Source organism: Eptatretus burgeri, chromosome 3, assembly GCF_056783735.1.
Source record: "Eptatretus burgeri isolate ZD-2024b chromosome 3, Ebu_testis_v1, whole genome shotgun sequence".
NCBI classification, from domain to species: Eukaryota; Metazoa; Chordata; class Myxini; order Myxiniformes; family Myxinidae; genus Eptatretus; species Eptatretus burgeri.
The window spans coordinates 83,521,414-83,547,416 of NC_140963.1; the positions used below are offsets into that span (position 1 = coordinate 83,521,414).

Genomic DNA, 26,003 nt, shown 5'->3' on the forward strand with positions numbered 1-26,003 from the left:
GCTAAAGTTGGTTGTGGAGGGGAGTGGGGAAAGAAGGTTGGGGAGTGGAATGTGGGGAGATACGGTTTTGGGGGTGTGTGATGTCAATATTTGCATCTGAATTAAAATTGCCCCTTATCATCATTGTCCTTTTTTTTTTTTTTTTAATCATTAGAGTTGACTTTATTGACCTATCATATTTCACTCCAGCTTCAGACTAACAATTCTTTGTGACAGTTATTGGACAATCAATTGTGGGGATTTGAGTAGCTGCTGAATTTCTGTTCCACCTTCCCAATCGTCTGTGCTTGTTGTGGCGCCTTTTAGTGAGAAAAGACATTGACACCTTGAACGAGCGTTTGGTCTCCGAGGGTCATGTTCCTGAAGGATTGGATCTGAACAAAGGAGCCAAACCCAAATGTGAGTGTACCTACATTTTCTCTTGGACATTCTCAACACGGACACCTTCCCACGAGGTCCAAGTTATCACGCGGTTGGATGTTTATGAGATGGTTCCAAGAGTAAGGGGATGGGATGTTTAAAATATTGAGATTGCAAACGAATATGCTTCGTTTGCTTATTAAAATTTCACAAATTACGAGTCCTTGGCCCATATAAGAGAAATTCTGGTGTTGTGTGTTTGCTGTTGCAAATCTGCAGTCTTTGTATTAAGGTTTTTAAATTTTTTTTTTTTTTTTAAAGCTGGGCATGCCACAAGCCAGTTGTCTCAGAAGCTCAAAACGACATACAAGGCTTCAACCAGCAAGGTATGTCTTGTGTGTGTTTATGTTAACGCACTGCCCAACACACACAACAATCTGAAACATCACCCATTTGTGATTGCAGAAGAGAAGGCACAGCCTGTGTTGCATCGCTTTGTGTGCGTGTGTGAGAAGAAACATGTGACACTCCTAAGCCATTGGTGTTCCTTTTTCAAGAAGCAAATAGATGGTTCAATCTCCTGTAGGATATTATATAATTTGTGCTTTTCATCCTGAACAGCCACAAACTTTTAATGATGGATTGGCCTTAAAACTCTTCAAGTTTCAAGAACATAATTACCAAATCCGATAGTTTAATTTTAACGCTTTATATCTATTTTAAAACGACCATCTGCTGCAGTGTCAACAGGAGCACAGCTTCAGTTGCCAACATCTCAAATTTGCAGGTACTGTGACTAAATCTTTCAATTCCTGCATGGACTGGGATACAGTTTTACTACCTATCCCCTCTAGAACCTTTGCTAGTCCATGACTCTTGGTAGCATCGTGGGTTCCACAATTTTTGGGACTCCATTGGGAGAACAGACCAGATGTTTGCTCACGTTGATCACACAGGAAAGCGATATTCGGAGCCTTGATCGGGCTGGCAGAATAGCTTCGACGTATGCGCACTCACTTTTGAGCTGTCAAATCCGAGTTAAATTCCCAATCTATTTCTAACGTCAGCCTCGTATTTCACAAGCCAGGGTTGCACCAATGAGTGTGCTCCTCTCTGGAGGAACGAACATTAAGCTGGGTGTCTCTTCTGCGCCAGCATTCATTATTGGATGTAAAAGATCCCTTCATGCCTTTTGCAAGACTATTCCATTATGTGCATATACCATAGCTTCACTCTAAGTTTCCTGCACTAACCTACAGCACCCTGCGACGAGTGGCTTACCTGTCTGGGGTTGTTTCCCAGCCGAGGGAATGTTCATGGTTGTGTACCTTGCTATGCTCTATAAAGGAATTAGAATTAGAATTATAGAATTCCTCTATAAAGGAATTAGACTGGAATTACTGCAAGTGGAAATAGTCTTTTGGCCTCTCCCCCAGGTTATTTGTCCAATGTTGTTTTGGAGGAATTGAAACGATTACTGGAGTGCATTGAATGATCTCAAATAAATTGCATTGAGCAGAACAGAATGGACCATGCTGAGGGAGGTCTTTGTCCTGCACTGGATCAAATAATCTGGTCAAGTGAAGTTTGGAGATGAGTCTCGGTTATAAAGTTAAATGGTAAAGTTTGGTGTTTGTGTAATTTATTGTGTTGTATTTTGTTGGTTTTGTGTGCCTTGTGCTTTTGTCTTTTTTCTTTTAATGCACAACTTGGCTCTTCCCAGTAAGCTTTGCTTTTCTGTGTTTGACAAGTTGAGCTCGGAAAGTTGTCTTAATCGCCAGGTAGTTGAAATTGCACCAAATGAAATGATTTACGGCAATTTATTGGATTTTTATGGGAATATAATTTCTTGAAAATAATTTTGTTTTTAATAGTGTTCCCGCCATGTTCTTCGCCATGTTCCCCGTCCCATCCCCATCCCTCTCCCTTCCACAGTTCACCTAATGTGTCTGTTCCCCACTGTTTTGTCCCTTCCACTCCCGCCCCTCTTGTCTCATGCCTCCTTGCTGTGAGTTGTGTGTTAGCTCTCATACGAGCCTCTACCAAGGTATACAAAAAAAAATAAATAAATAAATAAAATAGTCAGTTAGTCACTTTATCATGTTTTAACTTGTCATAAAAAAGACCAAATACAGCAATGGAGCCATCAGGAGGAACCAGAATAGGCAAAAATGGTGTCATCAGGAGGAAGCTTACTTGCGACCAGACACCTACTTCCTACTTCCATGTACCTTTTTGATAACAAAACAGTTAAAACTCGAATCAGGAAATTGAATTAATGGCTGCTTTTTTTGTATACGGAGTCAAGGCTCGTGGAAAAGCTAGACCACAGAACAGAATAGGACGCAACTGAACTCAGAAAGAACAGCAAAAGGAGAGTGGGGGAGATTATAATATCTATATGGAGACAGACAAACAATGGATGAGGAATAGGGAAACGGGCAGGGGATGGACAAGATGGATACATGTGCAAACTCTCAGGAAGGAAACACTGGAAATTTCGGGAAGGATGGGTGGGTGGGGAGCATGGTTTAACAGGGGGGGAAAAGATCCTTGTTTCTTGGATTGGAGATGATCTGAGATGGTGGTGAACAGCTGTCTTGAAGACCTGGAGAGAATAATGAAATTGAAGAAAATGTTGAAGTTTGTTCCACAGGTGGGAACAAAGAACAACAAACGAGTGGAGGTGAGCAGTGATCCTGGATTTTTGGAGTGGCATGCGAAGGGAGTTGATGGGGGATCACGTGCGTCCTGCAGAAACCTGGGGTGGTTTGCAGAATGGGGGGGGGGGGACGATAAAGCACAGAAATACCAGAAAGAAGGTGGTAGAAGACAGAGAAACCACTGACCTTGCTGCAATGGCAAAGTTATAGCCCCATTGACTCAGCTTCATTGCGGAAGATTCGAATGATCTTGAAGGCCTTGGTTTCCACAGCATTAAGCTGAGCAAGGTATGAGGCAGGGGCACCAGCTCAAAGGGGAGAGCAGTATTCCATCAAGCTGTGAATGAAGGCCTTGTAGGTCGATGAGCGTTCAGGTGTGCCAATGAAGGAGTTTGCACATCTGAGAATGCCATTAGCGGCTGGCTTGACAACACTTGAATCTCGAGTTTATATCTCTCCCCCCCCACCCTCCAAACCCCAAAGATTAACACTTTCCTTTAAAATATATGGGTTATAAAGGATGGAGGAGAGCACACCATTAGTGCGGGTGTGAGACACCATTTTCAGAAGTGTCACCTAGATATTCTCAGCAATTTAATAATCGGTAACCATGGCAACAACCTGGAAGAATGTCTCGTGCTACCCATCATGTGTTTGTTTTACAGGCCTGGTGGCAGGCACCAATTGGCCCTAATTTATCATTCATGGTAATTATTTTTAATGAGGTTGGAAATTGTGCTTCATCCTCCATGAGACATCAACCATGCACCAATAACACTTATAACCTGGCATATCATACACATATATTATAATGGGTTTTTATACTTCTGTACAGCAAGTGCCGTTTAATTTGCACATGCTATGTTGGATCTCCACGTTTGATTGTGATGGCAAGCACGACCTAAATGGCTTTTATTGGTTTCAAACTCGAGGCTGCACTGAGAATGGCTTGGAATTTTACATATTTTTTTCATGGTTTTATATACGTGGCTGTTTGTCCATCATCTAATAATTGTCCAGATTATTTTTCTATCCCCTTCGACCCCTTTAAAAATGAATGGAAGAGTATCTCGTGCTAACATTTATATACACAGCATCCTCCCAGGAATATCAATTGACTGTTTTGACTTTACTTGACCAGATAATCAATTGATGAATTGGAAGTCTCACCTCTGAACTCCACATATGTGGGAATATTTCTCCAGGCATCTGGTAAAAGACCAAAAAACCTCCAAGTACCATTTAGACCATCGAGTTTTGATAATGATTGATGTGCAGCATCAAACATTTGTGCTTCGCGCACGCTCATTGACCGAGTACCAGACGTTGGAAAGTGAGAAACAAAACAATGGGAGTTAAAAAAAACAAAAACAAACCAGGCACAACAAATCCCGCCCATTTAAGGCATAAAGTTATTTTGGGAATCAAATTTAAATTTGATACATCCTCAACCTGAATGTTGATTATAAGGAATAGAATAAGGAATATTTTAGTCTTAGTTTGAAGTCAATTAAACCATTTTTGACGAAGTTATGAGCGAAAACCGATTTTCACCTTTTCGTGACCTGACCTTGACCTTTGACCTTTGACCTAATTGGACCCAAAAGTTAATGGGGTCGTCCGAGGTTCATTACCCACCTGTGGATACAATTTGACAGTGTTTGAGCCAGCTGTTTCCCCGTAAAGTTGTATTTTCGTAACCATGTTTTAGTTTTAATGGAAAATTTGTAATTTTGACCGATGACCATGACCCCCAAAACTTCGGACCCGACTGATCTTCACAAATATGCATTTTTCACTAAAGGAATGGGTAGGATTATAAGTGACAAATAGAAGAAGGTTCACTATCAGCTTAGTTTGAAGTAAATCAGATCATTTTTGACGAAGTTATGAACGATAAACGATTTTTACCTTTTTGTGACCTTGAGACCTTGACCTTTGATCCAATTGCACCCAAAACTTAATGGGGTCGTCCAAGGTTCATTGCCCACCTGTGGATTAAATTTGATAGTGTTTGCAAAAGCCGTTTTGCCGTAAAGTTGCTAACAGACAGACAGACAGACAGACAGACAAAAGAACAAACCGGACGATTACAATATCCCGCTCCCTCCCTCTGGGGGGCGGGATAATTAAAAAAGCACCAAATACAAACATGATGTGGAGTAATTTTGTTTTTCAGTGCTTTATATGCTTTTTAAAATCTATTTTCTCCATATTGGCACCTTTACTTCTCCGAACTGTCTAGCCTGGGTTCAAATTGAAGATCTCGCGGTGTATTTTGTGAAGAGTAAGCGAGTTATTGCCGGCACCCTGAACAATTTTTTTTAAAATCTCTCCCGAAATTACCTTCATTTGAACATCACGACCGGCCAGGTGAAAGACTGAGGACGTTCCCCGGCCAATTGCACAAGAAGGTGAGAATGATTGAGGCCGTTAAAGAAGTTATGGATTTAAAGTTTGTAGGAGTCTTACCGCACCCAAAGGGCAAAGGTTACTTGCAATTTATTCCCTTCTCCCCCTCCTCCTCCACGCCTTCCTTATCAAAATTGTCTGAACAGATTTGTCATAACAGATGTGGTATCCAAGGTTAGGGATTGTTGATTCAACATTGTAATGAGGTCATTGATTGCGATAAATATGATAAATCTAATGGAGTTTTCCTTCCTGTTGACTTCCCTTTCGGACCCCGGTAAATGGCTACGTTTGCAGGAGCTCAGAAATCATTGTACCCATGGATGTGAAATTCTCACAAGCGGTGTGTTATCGCCAGCGGCAGTTTATCTGGATTTATTGCAATTTGGGCATTTTTTTGGAACGTGCCAGTATGACATTGGATGACCCAGTAATATCCATTTTTGAACAAACCTTTGTCAACTTACAGGAGTAAAGTGTTTGCTCTTCACTATGACTTGCGATCAATACAATAATTGGAATTGCAAAATCGTAAAGAGTGATTTTACAAAGACACAAGCCATCAAAGAATGATTGTAGTTGTGAGAGTCCATAATCGCCGAAATCCAATAACCACAGAGCAGGGAGAGACAAAGCACTTCTCACAATTTTTGTGATTGTGGAGGTCTTTAAGCTGTGTTTATCAAGCATTTCTAATTCTCACAAATCACTTGCATTGGTGAGATCATATGTAATTTGCATGCATCACAGAAGTACTAATAATGTTTTTGTTTTTGTTTTCTCCCAAAGGAGCATCCTGTCCAGAGTGTTGCTTGTGGTCTTGTGATGAACGTTGTTCATTTTTGTGAGTTAGTAAATTCACAGCAAAACGTTGATGAAAAAGACAAAACCTACAGGACATTTTCACAGTTCAGCTGCTGAAAATGAAAACATTTTGCAGCCATTTAGCATTTCGCACAAAAGGGAATAGCAAATGCTTTAGAAACTCCTTAATCAACTTCTTATTTTTTTCCCCCCTTTTTTGCTGTCTTCATTGTACAATTGTACGTCCAAATACTAACGGTATCAATTAAATTAGCAACTACATATTTATCAATGTTGGACCAGCTCATGATTCTATCAATGTCTGAACCGAGGACAGAGGCTGCTGTCTGCCTATTTTCAAGATGAGAGATGATGTGGCAGAGGGTGGAGTCATCTTCAAAGAGATTAGCCTGATTTTCGAGAGAATCTGAAAGATCATTGATGAAGATGAGGAACAGGCCCAAGGCTCTTTTGGGATACTCCAGCCTCGATAGGGAGAGGAGATGAGAAGATCCCGTTGAGAGCCACTACCAGAGGAAGGATTTGATGTCAACTGCACTGATAGATTCCATGACCTTGCTTGTAATTGGAAGCAAGCTAATTGGCCTGTAGTTAAGAGTATTCGTATTTGATCCATGTTTGTGTATTGCCATGATAATGGCTAACTTTCAGGCAGATGGAAACTGGCCCAGAGATAATGATCTTGTGAACAGAGTAGAAAGAGGATAAGCAAGAGCAGGTTTTAGGACACGTGAGCTGATGCAGTCCAGGCCTGTTGCAAAATCGGAGTGTCGGTTTGACAAAAATTTTCTCCACTTTCTCAGGTAGGAAAGATACACAGTCTCGGGGGCAGTTGGGCATGAGAGGGCAGTGTAGGTACAGGGAGTGAATGGTTGAATACGCGAGATTTGGAAGCAAACACAGAATTGAGGCATTCTGCCTTTTCACGAGCAGAGTCGACTGTGGTGCCATTTGAAATGGGGAAAGGGATGAAAGCAAACCTGCGCTTTAGCTATAAAGATGTTGACTCTCACAAGCACGTGATCAAATGAATTAATTGGAGCAGTGGAGAAACAGATGAAAATTCGTCATTATTAAGTCCAGAAGTATTTTGGGTCCAGTCCTTTTCCTGATCTTCACAATGATCTACCTGACTCTCTGGAAAATCCTCTGTGTCTATTTGCTGATGACTCCACCCTCTGCCATGACATTGCTTATTCTTTAGATTGGCAGGCTGCAGGCCTCTTCCCACTCATCAGTTCTTGTCCCACCCACCACACCTGAACTCCTATCCACCTACAAGGCCTTCATCCACAGCTTTATGGAGTACTGCTCTCCTCTCTGGGCTGGCTCCCCTGCCTCACATCTTGCTCAACTTTATGCCATGGACACCAAGGCCTTCAAGATCATTGAAATCTCCCACGATCATTGGAACCCATGCTAAAGCTGAGCCTCTGGGTCTATCACTTCACCATCGCAGACAGGTCGATGGTCTCTCTGTCTTATCTTGCCTCCTTTCTGGTCCAGCCTCCTGCTCTTTCTGTGCTTTGACCCATCCCCTCATCCCAAGGTTTCTGCAGAGCTCACACGGTCCACCATCAACCCCCATCTGGTTAATTTACTTCAACCCAGGATCACTGCTCACCTCCACTCATTTGTGATTCATTTTTTTCCCCACCTGTGGAATCAACTTCCACATCCTCTTCAATCTCATTCTTCCCTCCGGGTCTTCAAGACAGCTGTTCACCACCATCTGAGATCTTCCGCAATCCAAAACCATGATCTTTTATGCTCTCGTTTTGTGAGGTCTCCCTTCTTTGGTATTGGAACCAACTTTTCATCTTGTCACTCATTGGGGAAAGTGCTCTCTCCACAAAGTACTAAGTTAGTTCTAGGTGCAGTCCATCATGTCTCTCCCATAGCTCTTTACTATCTCAAATAGGATTAAAATCTTGAAGCCAGCTTTGCACCCTTTCAGACTGCTCAGTGCCTCATTAATTTCATCTCCATTATGTGGTAGTGATCCCTTGTGCTTCCTTTGCATAGAGCGTATTTTGTTTTCAGGGTCCCATTGGTGAAGCCGCATTCTTGTTCTCAGTTTCCAGATGAGCGATTAAGTCTGCGAGATCTGCATTGAATTGTTAGAGAAGCTGGCGACATGATTCCTTCATTTGCAATTGACTCATTGAGAATACGTCATACTCCATCCATCCATCCATTGGGACCAGACTCTGTGCAGAGCGTTGGTGCTGCCTAATCAGTCTCCTTGGCTATTGGACACAATCCTGGATGGGTCACCACTCTGACACAGGATACCAGCATGCTGACACTCATTTTGCCGACCTCGGAAGGATGACAGGCAGGGTCAACCCCACCTGGTATGAATTCAACAGTGAGTTGGATTTGAACTCAGGATCCTAGGATCCCAAGCCCACCACCATAACCATTAAGCCAACACCAGGCATACGTCAAACTCGGTACGCGGTTATCAGACGATATTGGGGAAGTTTGAATTATTTGTGGCCGATTCCCATGCAACATGCACTTGAATGTGAGTCCGGAACCGAAGGTGGCTCAGGTGTGAAGCCTCGGTGATGTTGAGGTGAATTCCCTGTGATTTGCACAGACATATTTATTGCCTCGTCATATACCTGGCTTTAGAAATCGGAGGAGTGTTTTGGTTGTCGGCCATGAGCCAGACCCGGTAATTTTTGGCCGCCGGTACCATCCAAGGGGAATAATGCTCATCATAATTTTTGGCAGAATATACATCTCTACAGTCAGAAACTATGTCATAGCATTGCATTGGCGGTAGCCTTTTGTGTGTTGTTAGCCGTTTAGTAACCCCATCCCAATATATACTTTTCTGAAAACGGCGTAAAACAGAAGAAGACATTCTATTTAAAACTAATGGTTCTCTCTTATTATAGGCTATATCTTCTTGAAAATTGTTCGGCATGGAGCTCATGTTATTTGCTTTTCAAAAGAGTCGTTTAAACTAGCCGAGCATTTAGTGTTTGCAATTACAGGCACTGATAGTCCAGTGCTGATACATTGCAGAACATATGATTTTGTTTTCATAAAAAGTGGAACGGAAGTTTTTTGCCCAGACCCTAATTAATGGATACCATGTTTAAATACGTGAATTTGAAGAATATTTAATGATAAACTAAAATAACAAAATATATTTTAAATTAGATGTACATTATTATTGTTATTGTTATTATTGTTACCCCACCCCCCCCAAAACGAAAAATACCGCAAATCAAGGAAAATTTGTTACTTCTCGTTTTTTCTTTTGAAGGCGTATGAGATCGGTGAGCAAATCTGTGCAACCTTTCAGAATGAGAGTCTAGAGAGAGACCCACCAGCAAAGAAATTCCATGACCCAATGAAAACTAAGAAGCTGAAGACGTTCAGCAATGTGTGTAAAAAAAAGGAAGTGAAATCAAGTGAGAGGGTGACTATCTTGAATGCAGACAGATCTTTGTTTGGTCGCATAATAGTGATGGCACAAGGACGCAATCTCCAGATGGAGGATATCCTCTCTCATCCCCTTGGACCATTGCCCTGGGCCCTGTCCACACCAGATGGATTGCTGCGAAAGACCAACAAAGCTACTTTAGCCACAACTTTGCAGAAGAATGTGACAGTGGCAGAGCAACTCCCAGGTAACTCTGCTTCAGTGATCGATGGCTTTGTCCAAAGAGTGAAAGGTGATCAAGTTATTTTTGGAGATGTTGCCACTACAGTTTTGTCTATGGCACTGAAGGAAGGAGCTGATAGGGACAAAATAGATGTTGTGTTTGACACGTACGGGGAGAACTCTATCAAGAATAGTGAGACATCACGTCGAGGTGGAGAGGCCGGCCATCAGCTGCAAAGCATCACAGGCAAACACATTGTGAGGCAGTGGAGGAGGTTCCTGAGCACAGATAATAACAAGACCAGTCTCATTACCTTCTTCGTCGGTGAATGGAGGAAACCAGAATACAGAAAAAAGCTACAGGGGAAGGTTCTACATACAACTGTGAATGACAAATGTTACAGAATCACATCTCAGGACAGGGAGGATGTGCCACCTCTTCAGTGCCACCAGGAAGAAGCAGATGGCCACTTACTTCTCCATGCTGCTCATGCAGCAAGAGAGGGCTATCAGGCTGTAGTGATCTGCTCAGAGGACACACATGTCTTCATAATGTCCTTGGCATTTCATGACAAGATTGGAGTCCCACTGTTCCAGAAATGTGGAACCCGGACGAGGATCATTGACATCATGAAGGTTGCTGCCACTGTTGGCATAGATGTCTGTAGCGCTCTCATTGGGATGCATGCATATACAGGATGTGACACCATCAGTGCGTTTGCAGGCAAAGGGAAGACAAGCGCCTTGAAACTCTTAACCAGCAACAGGGAAACCCAGGACACATTCCTTGAGTTGGGTCACATATGGGACCTCTCCTGAGAATTGATGGACAAAGTAGAAGCATTTACTTGCCTCCTCTATGCACCAAAGGCATCATCCACTAAGGTCAATGATCTCAGGTATGACCTATTTTGTGCTAAGAAAGGTGAGATAGAGAGCCACCAGCTTCCACCATGCAGGGACTGCTTAGTGAAACACACACAAAAAGAGCCAACTACCAGGCTGCAATATGGAGACGATGTCTTGAAGAGGACCCAAAAGTACCAAGTCCTGTTGGCTGAGGATGGAAGATGGAGAAGGAAAAAGGAGTTGAACAGTTGGTGGTGCACTGGATGGATGGTCAGCCAGCACCTGAGGTGGTCTTTGATTTATTTACCTGCAATTGTAAAAGGAAGTGTTCACTACCAAAATGTGTGTGTTTGTCAAACAGACTGAAATGCACTTATATGTGCAGACTGCCAAACTGTGAGAACCAGGCATGCATCTTTGAGTCAGATGATGGGGAAAGTTTAGATGAGGATATTGAAGAACTGGACAATGATTATGATTTTAAAGTTCATCTTGAACATTTTATATCACTTACAATCAGAGATGTCTTAGAATCTCTAAAGGACCCGTCTTTGGTTCATAAGACAATATGTTTATCAGCAACACGTTGGGCGCGGTAATGGCCTTGTTAGTGTGGAACACCACATTTGTGTTTCTATTCTGTAATTTTATGCCCTACAACAGAAGATTGTGTTTCATTTTCACCTTTGACTCATTCATCAGATTGCACATGATTAACCATCTTGCTACTGTCTTATTGGTTGATATTGTGTAATACGGGTGTTTGATACCTTTATATGTGCATTATTGAGTATATAAATCCCTGAAATTCTGTATTGTTTGAGAAATTACAGGGAAAAAAACATTAATCTTGTTCAAGAACATGCTATCATTTACCTTTGTTTGATTCCTGGAAAGTATCCTTCAATAACAACAGAGAAAATATCATGACATTGGCCAAACTACATAAATCCATCCAAATTAAGTATTTTTTTTTTCATTTTGGGGGTGGGGTAACATTGTCTGATATACTGATCTTAATATACAACGTACGAAAAATAAATTTAAATTTTTGGATTTCTTAATAAATTTGCTAAACACCCATGGAATTATATTGTTTCACAACTTTTATTTACTTTCCACAGTAAATGATAGACAAATACTTTTCTGAAGGCGGTCTGATTTATCACACAGGAAATAGACGCTGATATATAAGTGTCACCAAAAGTGTCTAAAAAAAGCGTCAGGAAGGGCATCCGGCGTAAAACCTGTGCCAAATCACTATGCGGATCACACGGATGATCCGCTGTGGCGACCCCTAACGGGAGCAGCCGAAAGAAGAAGAAGAAGATATAAGTGTCACCAATGACACCTTTCAACCTCGGCATGTTTAGCACTTTTTGTAGAGAAGCAAATGATTCTTGCAAAAGGTGGGACAAATTTCAATGTTAATGTTTGACTGATAAAAAAAATGTTGTAAAGTTGAAGTAGGATGTCTTACCTTGTACTGGCCATTTTGCACAAAAGCTTATGTAAGGGTAGGCATATAAACAGGGTGATAACGCACAAAAAGCTATGTATCATACTGTTTGAAACCTTACTCAACTATGTATCATACTGTTTGCAGATTGCGCTTGATAAGTTATATCCCCTATAGGACAATTATTGCTGGATGGACACAGGGATGCTGAGACTGTGCTCCTTTTATGTTATAGACGAGTAAATACAACCCGTCACTTCGCTGATGGGTCAATAAAGTGGAGAGGGGGGCAGAAAAAGGAGAGATATATATATATATATATATATATATATATATATATATATATATATATATATATATATATATATGCATTTTATGAGGAGGGGGAGCAAGGAAGGGAGAGAGTGAGAGGAAAAAGTAGGGGAGAGGGTCGAAAAAAAAAAGACAGGTGAGGGGTGGAGGTGTGGTTAGCAAAGAGAATGATATGTGACGCTTAATAACCGAACACAAAAAAAAGTGTCAGAGCTGTATGCACACAACAACACAACAGAGTTTATAATGTAATCCGCTGGCACATCTGCAAAAACTTTGATGTCCAAGTTCCAGAAAATTTGTAGAACATGAACCAAAAGTAATCACTGAAAACATGGAAGTACCCACCACTCAAGTACGACCTAATGATTCCATCAAGCGTAAATATCAAAAACAAAGCATTGCGACCAGATATCATGCTTAGATACAAAAAAAGAGAAGAAGGCATTGCTAATTGAGGTGTTAATAGCAGTGATTTTGGACTAATGATGCAGAAATCAAGAAAATGACCAAATACCAAGACCTCAAGCATGAAGTGAAAAGATCCTGGAAGCTGAAGAATGGCAAAGTTGTACCAGTGATGACGAAGAACCTGGTGGGAATGATGAAGAAGAACCTCACAGAGATATTAAAAAACCATCCCTGGGAATATCACAACAAACAAACTACAGTTGGAAGCCGTCCTGGGCTCAGTAACGATCCTGAAGAGAGCCCTCGCCACAAAACTTTGAAAACAGAAAACTTCACAGTTTGATCCATGAATCGTGACCCATAACCAAAATGAAGGTGGATACTTTGAGCCCACCCTGGGAGGAATCCATTCCACATTCTGAAACCCCATATGTGGACACACACGCACGCACGCACACACACACGCACATTCCGTTATGGTAATACAGTAGGTTCACACACATAAAATACATAAAAACGACAAACACAAAGATTTACCTTGAGACAGAGTTCTGTGAAATAGGAATTCAAGTGGGAAATTAGCAAAATTCAATTTATCACCATATCAAAACCATATCACGGCAAACATGTGGTCGGATGGACCTTATTGTTTTTATACGCCATATATATATATATATATATATCGGGGCGTATCATGTGATACCGGTCGTCCGTCTGTCCGTTCCTTTTCGCACTCTAACTCCCAAAGTTTTCAACTTTCACGTTTCATATTTGGTACATAGGTACAGACTGTGGAGACGGTGTGTAGCGACATACGTTCGTCATCTAAAGTGGTTGCCATGGCAACCAGGATGCTGTTTTCCATGTAGTAGCACAATTCTGTATCTCCCTTCTTGTTCGGGCGTATATTGTGCTCACTTGCGCTCTTGTTATATATGTATCGATGTCAAAGTGAGAGGTGGATTATTTTAGGAGATCGCACTCAAGGTTAAACAAAGCAATATCCTGTTGAAATAATATTGCACATTTTCAGTAGGTGAGACTCCTCCCGGGACACCAACCGCACGGCACCGCGGGACCCAACACAGGCGGAAACGTTAGTCTGTCTAATCGATGTTCCCTTGAGAGCACGGATACCAAAACTAACAATCAAGCAGCTTGGAGAGTGCCCACCAAGTGGCTTAAGCACTCAAGTTAGCACTCCAATGAAACGATTTTTAAGAAACGGCTAGTTAGGCACGCGATTAGCAACACATTTAACATACACCTCCCAGAGACACCCGAAATGTCAAGTCACGAACGCTGATCTCTCCAGATGTTTATAGGCATTGCAATGTACCCAGCAATTTGTAACTATGATGAACAGACATTCGATAATATGAGTGAGGAAAGTGAAAACAACAACTTAATCGTTAAGAAATCGTTGTGGCCTGTTCCAAGTCAAGGCATGGTTGAGCAGGCCAAAAAACATGGTGGCTTCAGACCCGAGCGAGGTTGCCCAGGAAACGCCGAAGACCCAGAGAGCGAGGTGGCCGAGGATCGCTTGATTAAGGATATAATTAAATAAGCCGTTAATTATCTTCAAAAGGGGTGTTTTAATGAACCCAAACACCCAATTTTCACTCTTGCACTTCCTTGGCATTTTCTTAGTATGCATGCAAAGTTTCAGGCTGATAGGTTTCATAGTTTTTGAGTTATGGAGGAGACCACACACACACTGACACATTGACACATACACACCCACATTGCCTTTTATTATTATAGATTGGACGGTGATGGTGGATGTAAATGAAACAGAATTTAGGCTGATATTTCATTCCCAGCCATCTTGTACTGATGTTACCTGAGGTTTTGTCATTATTTTAGAGTCGTGGAGGAAACCTTGGCAAGCTACTAAATCAAAACGTAGATTTGTGAATCCTCAAACTGATCAGCCGTTTCTACTCTTACTCATGCTGCTTTATCGGATGAACTTGTCCATTCATCATGTATGGGACAAAACAATTACGAAGTATCTGTGAATTACCCGGACGTTGCGAGACGAATGGACATTCAGTATATGGGATTTTGAACACTTGATCCTGGCAGCGTTAGTCTGGGAAGAGTGCAAATGGGATTTTGAACATCTTCTTCTTCTTTCGGCTGCTCCCGTTAGGGGTCGCCACAGCGGATCATCCGCATGATCCGCATAGTGATTTGGCACATGTTTTACGCCGGATGCCCTTCCTGACGCAACCCTGGTCGCCTCTTACGACACACAGGGATATGGTACACCTATTTTAACCGGGGTATACACCAGCCCAGTACACTGGTACTCACTTCGCCGACCTCGGAAGGATGACAGGCTGAGTCAACCTCTGGTGTGTATTAATTCAGTGGCGCAACGGGGCTTGAACTCAGGACCGTTTGGATCCCAAGCCACTGCCCTTACCACTGCGCCAACACCAGGCTTGGGATTTTGAACATGATGAAGGAAAATAAATCTCCAAATAATATTGTTCATATTTCAAAATACAGGGTGATGTTTTTTTATTTTATTTTATTTGAAAACCATAAATGATTCCCATACACTAAAAACTATATCAGTTCGGAACCTAATACTACGCGTAAATGTAGCCTGTTACAGAAATAGGTGACATGATCCACACAATTGATTACTTTAAATGAAGTGCTGAAAGTGTCCACTACCGTGTTGCAGGCACAAATTCATTCTTCGCAGCATGCTCTCTGACACAGAGTGTAGTATTTCTTGGGGAATGTTGTTGATTGTGTCACTGATTATTGCTTTTAATTCACCAAGAGGGCATGGCTTTGTCATGTACACTATATCCTTCAAATATGCCCACAAAAAGAAATCTGGCGACGTAATATCTGGGGATCGAGGTGGCCAGATAATGACTTGGACACTACACTGTCACCAAACAGTAGCCCAAGTTCATTCATGCTGGATCGCGCGCAAAGTGCGACTCGTGGCACCATCTTGCTGAAACCATCCTTGCTTGATTTCATCTTCTGTAAGGTGTCCAAGAAACTCATGGATTATGTTGATGTAACGTTCTGAATTGACTGTTTCTGAGAAGAAAATTGGGCCAATAATTCTTTGCTGACTTGCAACACACGAAACACCAATTTTCGCAGAATGTAATGGCCTTTCATGCATCGCATAAGGTTTTTCACTTTGCCATAAACGAGTTTTTTTTTTGTGAATTTCCATGCCCAAAAAGATGAAACCATGCTTCGTCTGTGAAAAAAACATAACATCCAAAACATTGTCTTGTTCTCTTACCATCCTCCGGAGCCGCTCACAGTAAGCTACATGTTTCTCTTCGTCTGGCTCCAGCAACTGATGCACTACATTAATTTCGTAGGGATAAGGTTTGAGCGTCTTGACCACCTTCCTTGCAATGGAATATGAACAGTGAGATTGTTGTGCTAAACGTGTCAGAGATTTCTTCAGGCTTGCTTCCATTCTTTCCCGCACTTCATCCACTTTCTCTGGTGTAACAACACTTGGCCGGCACATGTGCTTTTTATCTTTCACGCAACCTGTTTCTCTGAACTGCTTCACCAGTTTCCATATCACTGATTTTGAAGCTTTTCATACGACCACCAAAGTGATTTTTGAATACACTTTGACATTCCCTAAAGGATGCGTTCTTGATGTAATGTTCGACGAGAAACACGCGTTCTTCCACAGTGAGTGCCGTGGCATGACTGAGTGAAAACCGTCAAACGTCACTGCCGGGTCATGTGATAAATCACGTGATACCTGATAACTATCAGGATCTTGTCACGTCTTTCTGTAACATTAGGCTACATTCATGCGAAATATTAGGTTCCTGACAGATATAGTTTTTAGTATGTGGGAATTATTTAGGGTTCTCAAATAAAAAATAAAAATCACTTTGTACATTGTTGCTATAAAAAAAAAATTGAATTTGCATTTATAAATGCCTCATCATCATTTTGAGGACCACCCTGTAAAGTGGGATAAAAATGTTGTTGCTCTTGAGCGAGTAATAGGTTGTTTCTTTTTTTTTCTTCTTGTATCCAAGACTTACGGAATACATATGTTACATGCAGGATAAGCACTCGGTACACTTTTCTGTGAATTGCAAGGACATAAGCTGAAAACGAACAAATTGACACTCCGAAAGTGGAGTCAAAACGTTTATTTCCTTTTCAAAAATTTCACTCAAAAATGCAACTTGCGTTCCAATGTTAATAGGACACTTACCCACTTTTGGTGAAAGCCTGTGCCATTGGCATAGGGACCACATATAGAAGAGGATCGACACCTGTGCTGAGTTTTGCTGGCACAGGATCTTTCCTTTGTGGGGGGACTGGGGAGGGAACCCAGCAGCATGAGCTAAGTGCTCAGATGAAAATGCTACACAGGCCAACCCCAGAAATGGTTTTTTTGCTGTTGATTTGTGTCAGGACTCGACTCAAAACTATAAAACACGTTCTCCACTTTTTATCCATCTCAATAATGGAAACGTTTAAATCGATTTGGATTCTCGTGTGGCGCTCCAAATACTATCTTTTGAATGATTAAAGCACCCCAAAGTTGACATAAACTCAATTAGAAAAAAAAAAGCTTGATTTAGTACGGAATTATTACTTTGTAATTTTTTTTTTTTTTGACAAGTATGTTGATCAGTCCCATTTGTTTGTTTGTTTGTCTATCCGCTCACCTTTAATCGGTTACAGGTCACAATTTTAAACCAATCTTCACGATATTTTACCAAATGGTGGTGTTGGTGATCCGACAGAATCCTATTTATTTTGGAGGTCAAAAGGTCTTCATAGGACAAAGGTCAACAACTTCAATTTTTTTTAAATCTTCAATTTTCATCCGATGGTCTTGAAATTTGAAGAGCATTTGTAAATCATGTCACTGAATTCAACCAACTATTATTTTTGAGGTCAACGTAGGCCAGATGGTCAACATAGGCCAAAAGGTCAACTTGTGCAAATGGTCTTCAAATTTAAAGTCAATCAGATGAAAATTGACAATTTTAGAAACGATTTTAGAAATTTGGCCCATCAGCTTACTGAATTCAACCAACAATTATTTTTGAGGTTAACCTAGGTCAAAAGGTCAACATCGGCCATATTTGTAAAATTGACAATTTTCATCTGATTGACTTGAAATTTGATGACCATTTGCAAATCAGCTTACTGAATTCAATCACCAATTATTTTTGAGGTCAACATAGGTCAAAAGGTTAACATCATCGGTCAGATTTTAAAAATCTTCCATTTTCATCCGATTGACTTGAAATTTGAAGAAGATTTAAATTTCAGGTGACTGAATTCAAACAGCCAATTCTTTTTGAGGTCAACATGGACCAAAATGTCAACATAGGCCAAAGATCAACAACTAAGCTGGGATTTCTAAAATCCTCAATTTTCATCCCATTAACTTGAAATTCAACGAGCATTTGCATATTGGGTCACTGAATTCAACCACCTATTATTTTGAGGTCAATATCTGCCAAAAGGTCAACATGGGCCGAAATTTCTAAAATTTTCAATGTTCATCCAATTGACTTGAAATTTGAACAGGATTTGCATATCAGGTCAATTAATTCAACCACCAATTATTTTCAGGCCAAAAGGTCAACACAAGCATAATTTCTAAAATTGATAGGGCCAAAAACTATATATATATATATATATATATATATATATATATATATATATATATATATATATATATGTCTCAAAAATTTGTGGATGTGTTTTGACAAAACTAGGTGGATGAGTTGGTTAGGTGACAAGAACAAGCGGATTAGATTTTGGTTCAGATCCAGCCCATCAGTGGGATACAGAACGTGAACTGTTCAGCCTGGTGGAGGTATGTGCTCCACCGAGTGCCATTCTACTTTATTCTGTTTTGCCCTTATGTGTCGCTCTTATGAGTGTTTTTTCATTTTATTATTCATAGCCAGAGAAGCTTTCGAATTGTGAAGATTAATTTCCAGGACAAAAAAGTATAATAAATCTTCAATTAAACATCGTTCCAAACCCCTGAATCGGTTTCGATCACTTCCCTCCTTTGTCTTTCCTCAATGCGAATGTTGTGAACGGAAATGTTGTTTGTGTGTTTGTGTAACAATAATTGAGACCTTCCTTTCCCTCTGCCCTTATTGTTAGCAAGATATTTGCTTGAGCAGCCATCCAATGTCTGTCCTGTCCCACCATCAAGACTTCAGCAAGAACTGCATGATGCATTCTAATTGCAGCGAATTGCTTTGTTTTGAAAGCATTTTCTTTTAAATGCTCTGATGTTTAAAACCATTTTTGTTCTGCCATGTAGTAATTGTGGGAATAAGCATTTGATCTGAGGTTTGTTGTCACTGCCAGCATGTCCCATACACCCTCCCTGCTCTCCCTCACTCATCCCAAAATCAACACCTGACGACCATTCCATTGGATTTTTAATTTGCTTCCCCTATTTATAAACGAATAATTTTACACTGTTCAGATCCATGCGAGGATAATTCTGTTCTTGTGTTGCTCTCTGCCTTGACTGTGTTGGTCGGCGTTTTGAGATCTGAAAGCCTTTTCTCTATTTATGTGTTGTATTGGTGATAATGAATTCTGATTCTGATTCTGATTCTGATGTACTATATATAATATGCTTATGCAGCATCAGTGCTGCCAAAGAAGTTTCTCTGTAAGGGTTATACCGGGTGGTTTGCCATAGCCTTCCCAGCAGTAGTTAGGGAAGGAATTTCGATTTTGGCTATGGTGCTGGTGATAGCTCACCTACTCTTCATGGAGGACACTGTGGGATTTTTAACATCTACTAACGAATGCTGGCAGAGGGGATGCCAGTTTATTGCCATCCAAAGGATGGCACACACATTGATGAATCACCCTGCCTGTGAAACACTGGGATGACAGTTTATAGCTGGGTCTGGATTAAAACCCAGGCACGAGACGGCTTCGCGGCGAATGTGCGTACCTCTCGGCCTTCCTGTCAGCCTTGATACTGATAGCTCAAATTGTGGTTTGAGATGATAGTATAGGGCCAAATGTTGTAAATATGTATTTTTCATGTGTAAATTGTTTGCACCATATGAATTATTATTTGTCTGAAAAGGGGGCTTATGAATTTGGTCTCAATTTTCGTGTCCGTGCTTGCGTCCGCAACCATATCTCGGACATGTATGGACTGATTTTATCTGTACTTGGCACAAAGACAACACATGATGCACGTCATTTTTTTTTTCGACATCACATCCAAGATGGCTGACTGGTGGCCATTTTCGTTGTATATAAATATTGATCAACATAGTTCTACACTCCTCTAAATATGTACCTAGCCCTTTAACTCCATCCAGTAAAATTACTAAAATGGGGCTATGACATTTTATGTCTTTTTTGCTTGTTCTTTATGATATTCTGAATTGGAAAAACTTTGATGCCCGGTTTTCAGTGCATATTGAGGTTTATTTTGAGCTCATTCAAAACATGGTATCGGGTGATTGGTCTAGTAACGTATTTATGGGGGTGGGGGGGGGGGTAGGGTTGAACAACCAATATTTTTTTCGCTACTGCCAAGGCTAGAGGGCTTAAACTATATCTAATATGTGTAGCTCATTGTAACCACTCACGAACTCACTCACTGATATTAATGGTCGGTACCTTCCGTGTGACGTAGAAAGCTGAAATTTTGCGTTCCAACAGACATCAAAGCCGATACACCAGGAAAAATCACAGACTGCCAGAAAGCATCTGTAAATAAAAGACATCATTACCACCCAGACTCTACCCAAATCAGGTCACCCATCCAAACTCAACAGGCTGGCAAGCAGGAAACTGGTTTGGGATGTCACTGTAAATCCAACAATGACTGAAAGATTTGCAAGGCTCTATGTCTGAGATGGGGGTCAATGTTCATCAATCAACAATATACCCATTCCCTTCACAAAGCTGGTCTGTATGGACAGGTGGCAAGAAAGAAGCCATTACTAAAATAAAAAAAGAACCCATCTAAAAGCTCATATGTAATTTGTAAAAAAGGATCTTAATGATACTGCAGGCATGTGGAGAAAATTTTGTGGTCAGATGTGACAAAAATTGAATTTTTTGGCTTATATTCAAAGTATTATGTCTTGTGCAAGCCTAACACTGCACATCACCCAGTTAACACCATCCCTGCTGTGGTATGCATAGCTTATCATGGCATGCACTGTGGTGCATGGTGGTGGCAGCATCATGTTATGGGGCTGCTTTTCATCAGCAGGGACTGGAAAGCTTGTTAGGATAGAAGGGACAATGAGCAGTGTAAAGTACAGGAGAATCCTTGATGAAAACCAGCTTGAGTCAGCCATGAATCTGAAACCGAGTAGGAGATTCACATTTCAGGAGGACAATGCTCTGGAGCACAAAGCTCAAGCCACACTGGAGTGGCTGAATAAGAATAAAATAAATGTTCTTGAGTATCCCGTTCAAAGTCCTGACTTGAACCCGATTGAACATTTATGGCGAGACTTGACGATTGCACTCCATCGACGATCCCCATCAACCTTACAGAATTAGAGCAATTTTCATGTGAAGAATGGGCAAAGATTTCACCATTTCACTGTGTAAAGCTCGTAGAGACCGACCCACAAAGACTCGTCGCAGTCGTGGCTGCAAAAGGTGCTTCCACCAAGTACTGACCTAACGGGCTGAATACTTTTGCAACCAGTGAATTTGATTGGTCCATGTTTTTGCAGGTATTCCTGACATGTAACCACCTTCAACTATTCCAGTGTTTAGTTTGTTGTCTTCAAGCCTGGTGTGTTGGCGCAGTGGTTAGGGCAGCGGCTTGGGATCCAAAAGGTCCTGAGTTCAAGCCCCGTTGGGCCACTGAATTAATACACCAGGGGGTTGACTCAGCCTGTCATCCTTCCGAGGTCGGCGAAATGAGTACCAGTGTACTGGGCCGGTGTATACCCCGGTTAAAAATAGGTGTACCATATCCCTGTGTCGTAAGAGGCGACCAGGGTTGTGTCAGGAAGGGCATCCGGCGTAAAAACATGTGCCAAATCACTATGCGGATCGGATGATCCGCTGTGGCGACCCCTAACGGGAGCAGCCGAAAGGAGAAGAAGAAGAAGTTTGTTGTCTTCAGTTATGAATTTGAAAAAGTTCATTTGGAAAAACTGTTTCTCCATAATTCGGAACTTATCTAAATGTGGTATTATCGGTGAATACTTTTGCAGGCCACTGGATATGATTGTTGTTCTTTCGGAAATTAAAAAAAAAAAATTAAGATGCTCTCCCATGATGATGTCGCAGTGAGGTCATGTAATGTCCGATCTTTCGAAACCCAATATTTTGGCCTATTTGGATACTTTTCTAGTTTAAATATATACTTTCTCAAAAGTAGACAATTATGGTAGAAGGTCATCATTGCTCGGTAGATGTATAACATTGGTAAACTTTTCGTTATTATTTTGCGCTCTTCGGAATTAAACACTACTCATGAGAATATACCAGAGCTCTTTAACATTATACATTTCCAGAAAATGCTATTGTTTTGAAACGGACATTATGAGGTACAGCTCTGTCCGACCATTGTCTGTATCCTTCGAGATTTTCCACTTGATGGCTTTTCATGGTCATGTGGACAACATAAATCGGTCACATGGAGCGCCTTGACCATACAGACCATGGTCACATCGATGTACCTCATAAAGTCTGGCAAATATTTGTCATGATGCTAACATTTGCTCTTCCATTGACCAAAATTTGCAGGTTCTTTCAGCAAGACGATTATCAACAGAGAGAGATTCACTCGCACCTGCAGCTAGGACCTCCAATTATCCACAAGACTTTGAAGCAGTTACCTCGCATCATTGTTGATTTGGTTACTTGTCATATAAAAGGTAATCCTAAGCCTAAAAAAGTCCTAAATACGAACAGTTCAAGGTTCCACTGCATCGTGGTGAACTACAATATGCCAAGAATATCGACATGGCCTGGCATCTTGGACGAACAACACAACGATGACAAATTGGGAATGAACATACCCACACCCACGCTGTGGACATAGATGCATCTGGCGAATCTGAGCGAACTGAATCCTACTCTGACAGAGGCTCATCATTCATCAAAGATCCACCTGGCACAAATGTCCCAAACTCCTTACTTGGTTTTCCGCCATGGGCTGAATCCAATTTGGTGATTCCGTCTGACGAAAGACCACTCGCTAATGTCCATGCTATGCCACTTGCAGCCCCAGCTGCAAGTATGAGTTGCAGCCACAGCCCACGAATAGCAGACTTTATTAACAGTCGTCAGCATATCAGTGCTGAGGTTGTTAGATCAGCACTGAGGTTGTTAAAACATGCTCAGCATATCAGTGCTGAGGTTGTTAGATCAGCTAGAAAAACCATTATCACAATGGATATGGATATTTACATGTGGGCAGTCAAACTTCAAAGCCTAATACCAGAATATCAAGATAAATGCATCTTGCATGTCGGAGAGTTCCAGAGTGTGCTGTATGCCATACGTGCATTGGGGTGTACAATTGAAAATAGCATAATTGATGATGCCTGGATTGAGTCTGGAATTTATGGACCAGCAACTGTTCGACAGATCTTGGAAGGCAAATGCATGAAAAAGCTTTGAACGCCCATACCATCACTGTGGAAGCATTGGTAAACATGCTCACAGGTGAATTTGACCAAAGTACGTTCCTAGGTAGACTCAAAAACCCAGTGGCAATCATATGTGCATCTGTCCATGATATTGACCATGCCAAGGCTAGGGAAGCCCACCAGGATATACTTTCTACGATGGATGATGAGTTTCAAAAGAAATTTCACGCTTTTCGTGATGACAGAAATAAATATCCCAGATGTTCAAGGTCACCAAAGAGTAAATGAACTGGTTCCATTCCAGACCATCCAGCTGTTCATTCATGCATCCAGAGAAGGTAACTGGATTCTGCATTTGCCATCTTTGGATAAGGCCTAAGTCATATTTGCCACGGCCGTGGGGTCTACAAAATCTACGGCCACTAGCAATTATAGGGCGACCGCAGTATTTCCACGGTCACACAATGTAGCAGTCACATGTGTTTTTATTTTTCAGGGAGCCGCACGGCGTATTTATAAATTGTGGAGATCGAAAACGTGGGGGTGCCGTACGGTCTTTGATTTAATGTCGCACAGTGACCTTAGGGCGTTCCTGTGGCGGCCATGTAATTTTCAAGGCAGACGCAAGGTAGCCTCAAGGCGACTGCAGGGGGACTGCAGGGGGGCCCTAAGGCGAACGTGCCGCCAGACGGACGGCAACGAGTGGGTTCTTTTTTTCTTTTCTTTTTTTACCAGTTTTTTTTTTTTCGGCTTGTCGAATTGCTACGGCGAACGTAGAAATGAAAAAAAGTTATAACTCCGCGTTATAATTCCACGGCGACCTTACAACCCGTAAAATATAGCCAAACGGTGTAGGGCCACCCTGAGGCCACCGCAGAAACTCTGCTGCCGCCGCACGTTTCTGTCAATTCAGAGGGCGTACGGCCGCCGTATCCTCGCCGTAGAGCAAATGTGACTTAGGCCGAAGCTATGCACATTATTTTTCAGCCAGAACGGGTTAAAGTTTTCACAACATGTTCTCGAATACATTGCGGAAATGTACAACTTCCGTGAGAAAGATCCAGATGTTTGGGATGAGCTCGCAGGGGGAACTTTCGTGTAAAGAAGACCGTTGTGCCATTCACAAGCATTGGTGTTAATGACATCCTAGAGCTTGAAAACAGAAGGATGGAGGTTCTTGGAGGACTTAAGCAGATCACTCACAAGCCGGCAACTCTTGCCAGATTATTTCTCATTGCTCCGGAATTGGCCTGACTCTCCCTTGGAGTTGAGAAAAAAAGCTGGCGTTTTCTAAACATCTCAGAAGCAGCACCACAAATTGTCCAAATTGGTGATTCATCAACAGCAGAAGAAGATCTGAGAGCTATAAATGGTTTTGAAAGATTCAAACCCTTTCAACCCCGATGGAACAGAGTTGATAAACTTTCTTGAAAGCTGTGATGCCAGATCATATAAAGCAGGAAATTCTTCTACGGAACGAATCCTGTGAAGAAGTGCACCACTCATTTGTCAAGGAGCGAATTGTCAGATCGGTGAGTCTGTAGGACAAGGTGCACAAACCGAAACTGAAAAATTGGAATGCAGCAGCCAGAAGCATAAAGGTGACACTTGACAACAAGGTGACCGATGTGAAGGAAAACCGTACACACTTTGTGAGGATGGAAATTGTGGCAAGAACTCGGCAAGACTTTGATATCAGAGGCGATTGGGACATAAGAGTTTTCTAGCATCCCCCGAGCTCTGTATCGGTCTGGTGGGTAGTTGTTTCCATGTGAAGCCAAAACAAATTGTTGCAATTCCTCGAGGAGTTGTCTGGGTCAAATGAGGAATTTGCAGACGATACACCACTCCTATGATATCGTTGGCTCCTACCAATGACACAACAATGACAGGTGCTGACAACTCTCGTGTGTCCTCTGGGTCTGGTGTACCACAATGCAAAAATGTAATGGTTATAATCATTGATGTGATGGTTATTATGCAGGAAATAGGACATTCAAAAGATAAAGTGAGAAGCTGCAACAACTTTTCAAAGCTTTATGTTGAAGCCATTGGAAAGAAAACAGCAGAATACGATGTTGTCCACCTTATCTTTGACCACTATAATGTTGATTCATCATTGAAGCAGTCTACAAGAGACCGACGGACAGCAATCATCAAAGATTCCAGAAGTTATGTTTGTACAGGTGCCACACCAATCCAGATGTCCCCCAACAATTCTCAGTAATCCAAGGACAAAGGGGAATCTGGTTAAATATCTCGAAACAAAAGTTCTCGACCATTTGAAGGACAAAAGTTATTGTATCTACACAGGGCAGAGCAGTTATTGTATCTGTCATCATGAAAACGTTGACCATCTCACCAGGTACCCAAGAAGAGGCTGATACAATCATGATCCTACGTGCTTTAGACACTGCAGGTCCAGGTGTTACCAAACATTATAATGTCTCCTGATGCAGACGTATTTTTTCTGGCACTTC

The 26,003-nt window shown here is 41.5% G+C and overlaps 1 protein-coding gene across 5 annotated transcripts in view; it reads left to right on the plus strand.

Annotated features, from left to right (window-relative positions):
- Window positions 1-26,003, plus strand: part of WDR37 (WD repeat domain 37) — a 201,670-nt gene that overhangs the window by 93,405 nt on the left and 82,262 nt on the right. For all 5 annotated transcript variants that reach the window (XM_085874265.1, XM_085874264.1, XM_085874266.1 and 2 more), the window contains 2 exons: window positions 307-399; window positions 682-746. In XM_085874265.1, the coding sequence (XP_085730391.1) occupies window positions 307-399; window positions 682-746 (158 nt within the window). The remainder of the gene's footprint in view (window positions 1-306; window positions 400-681; window positions 747-26,003) is intronic.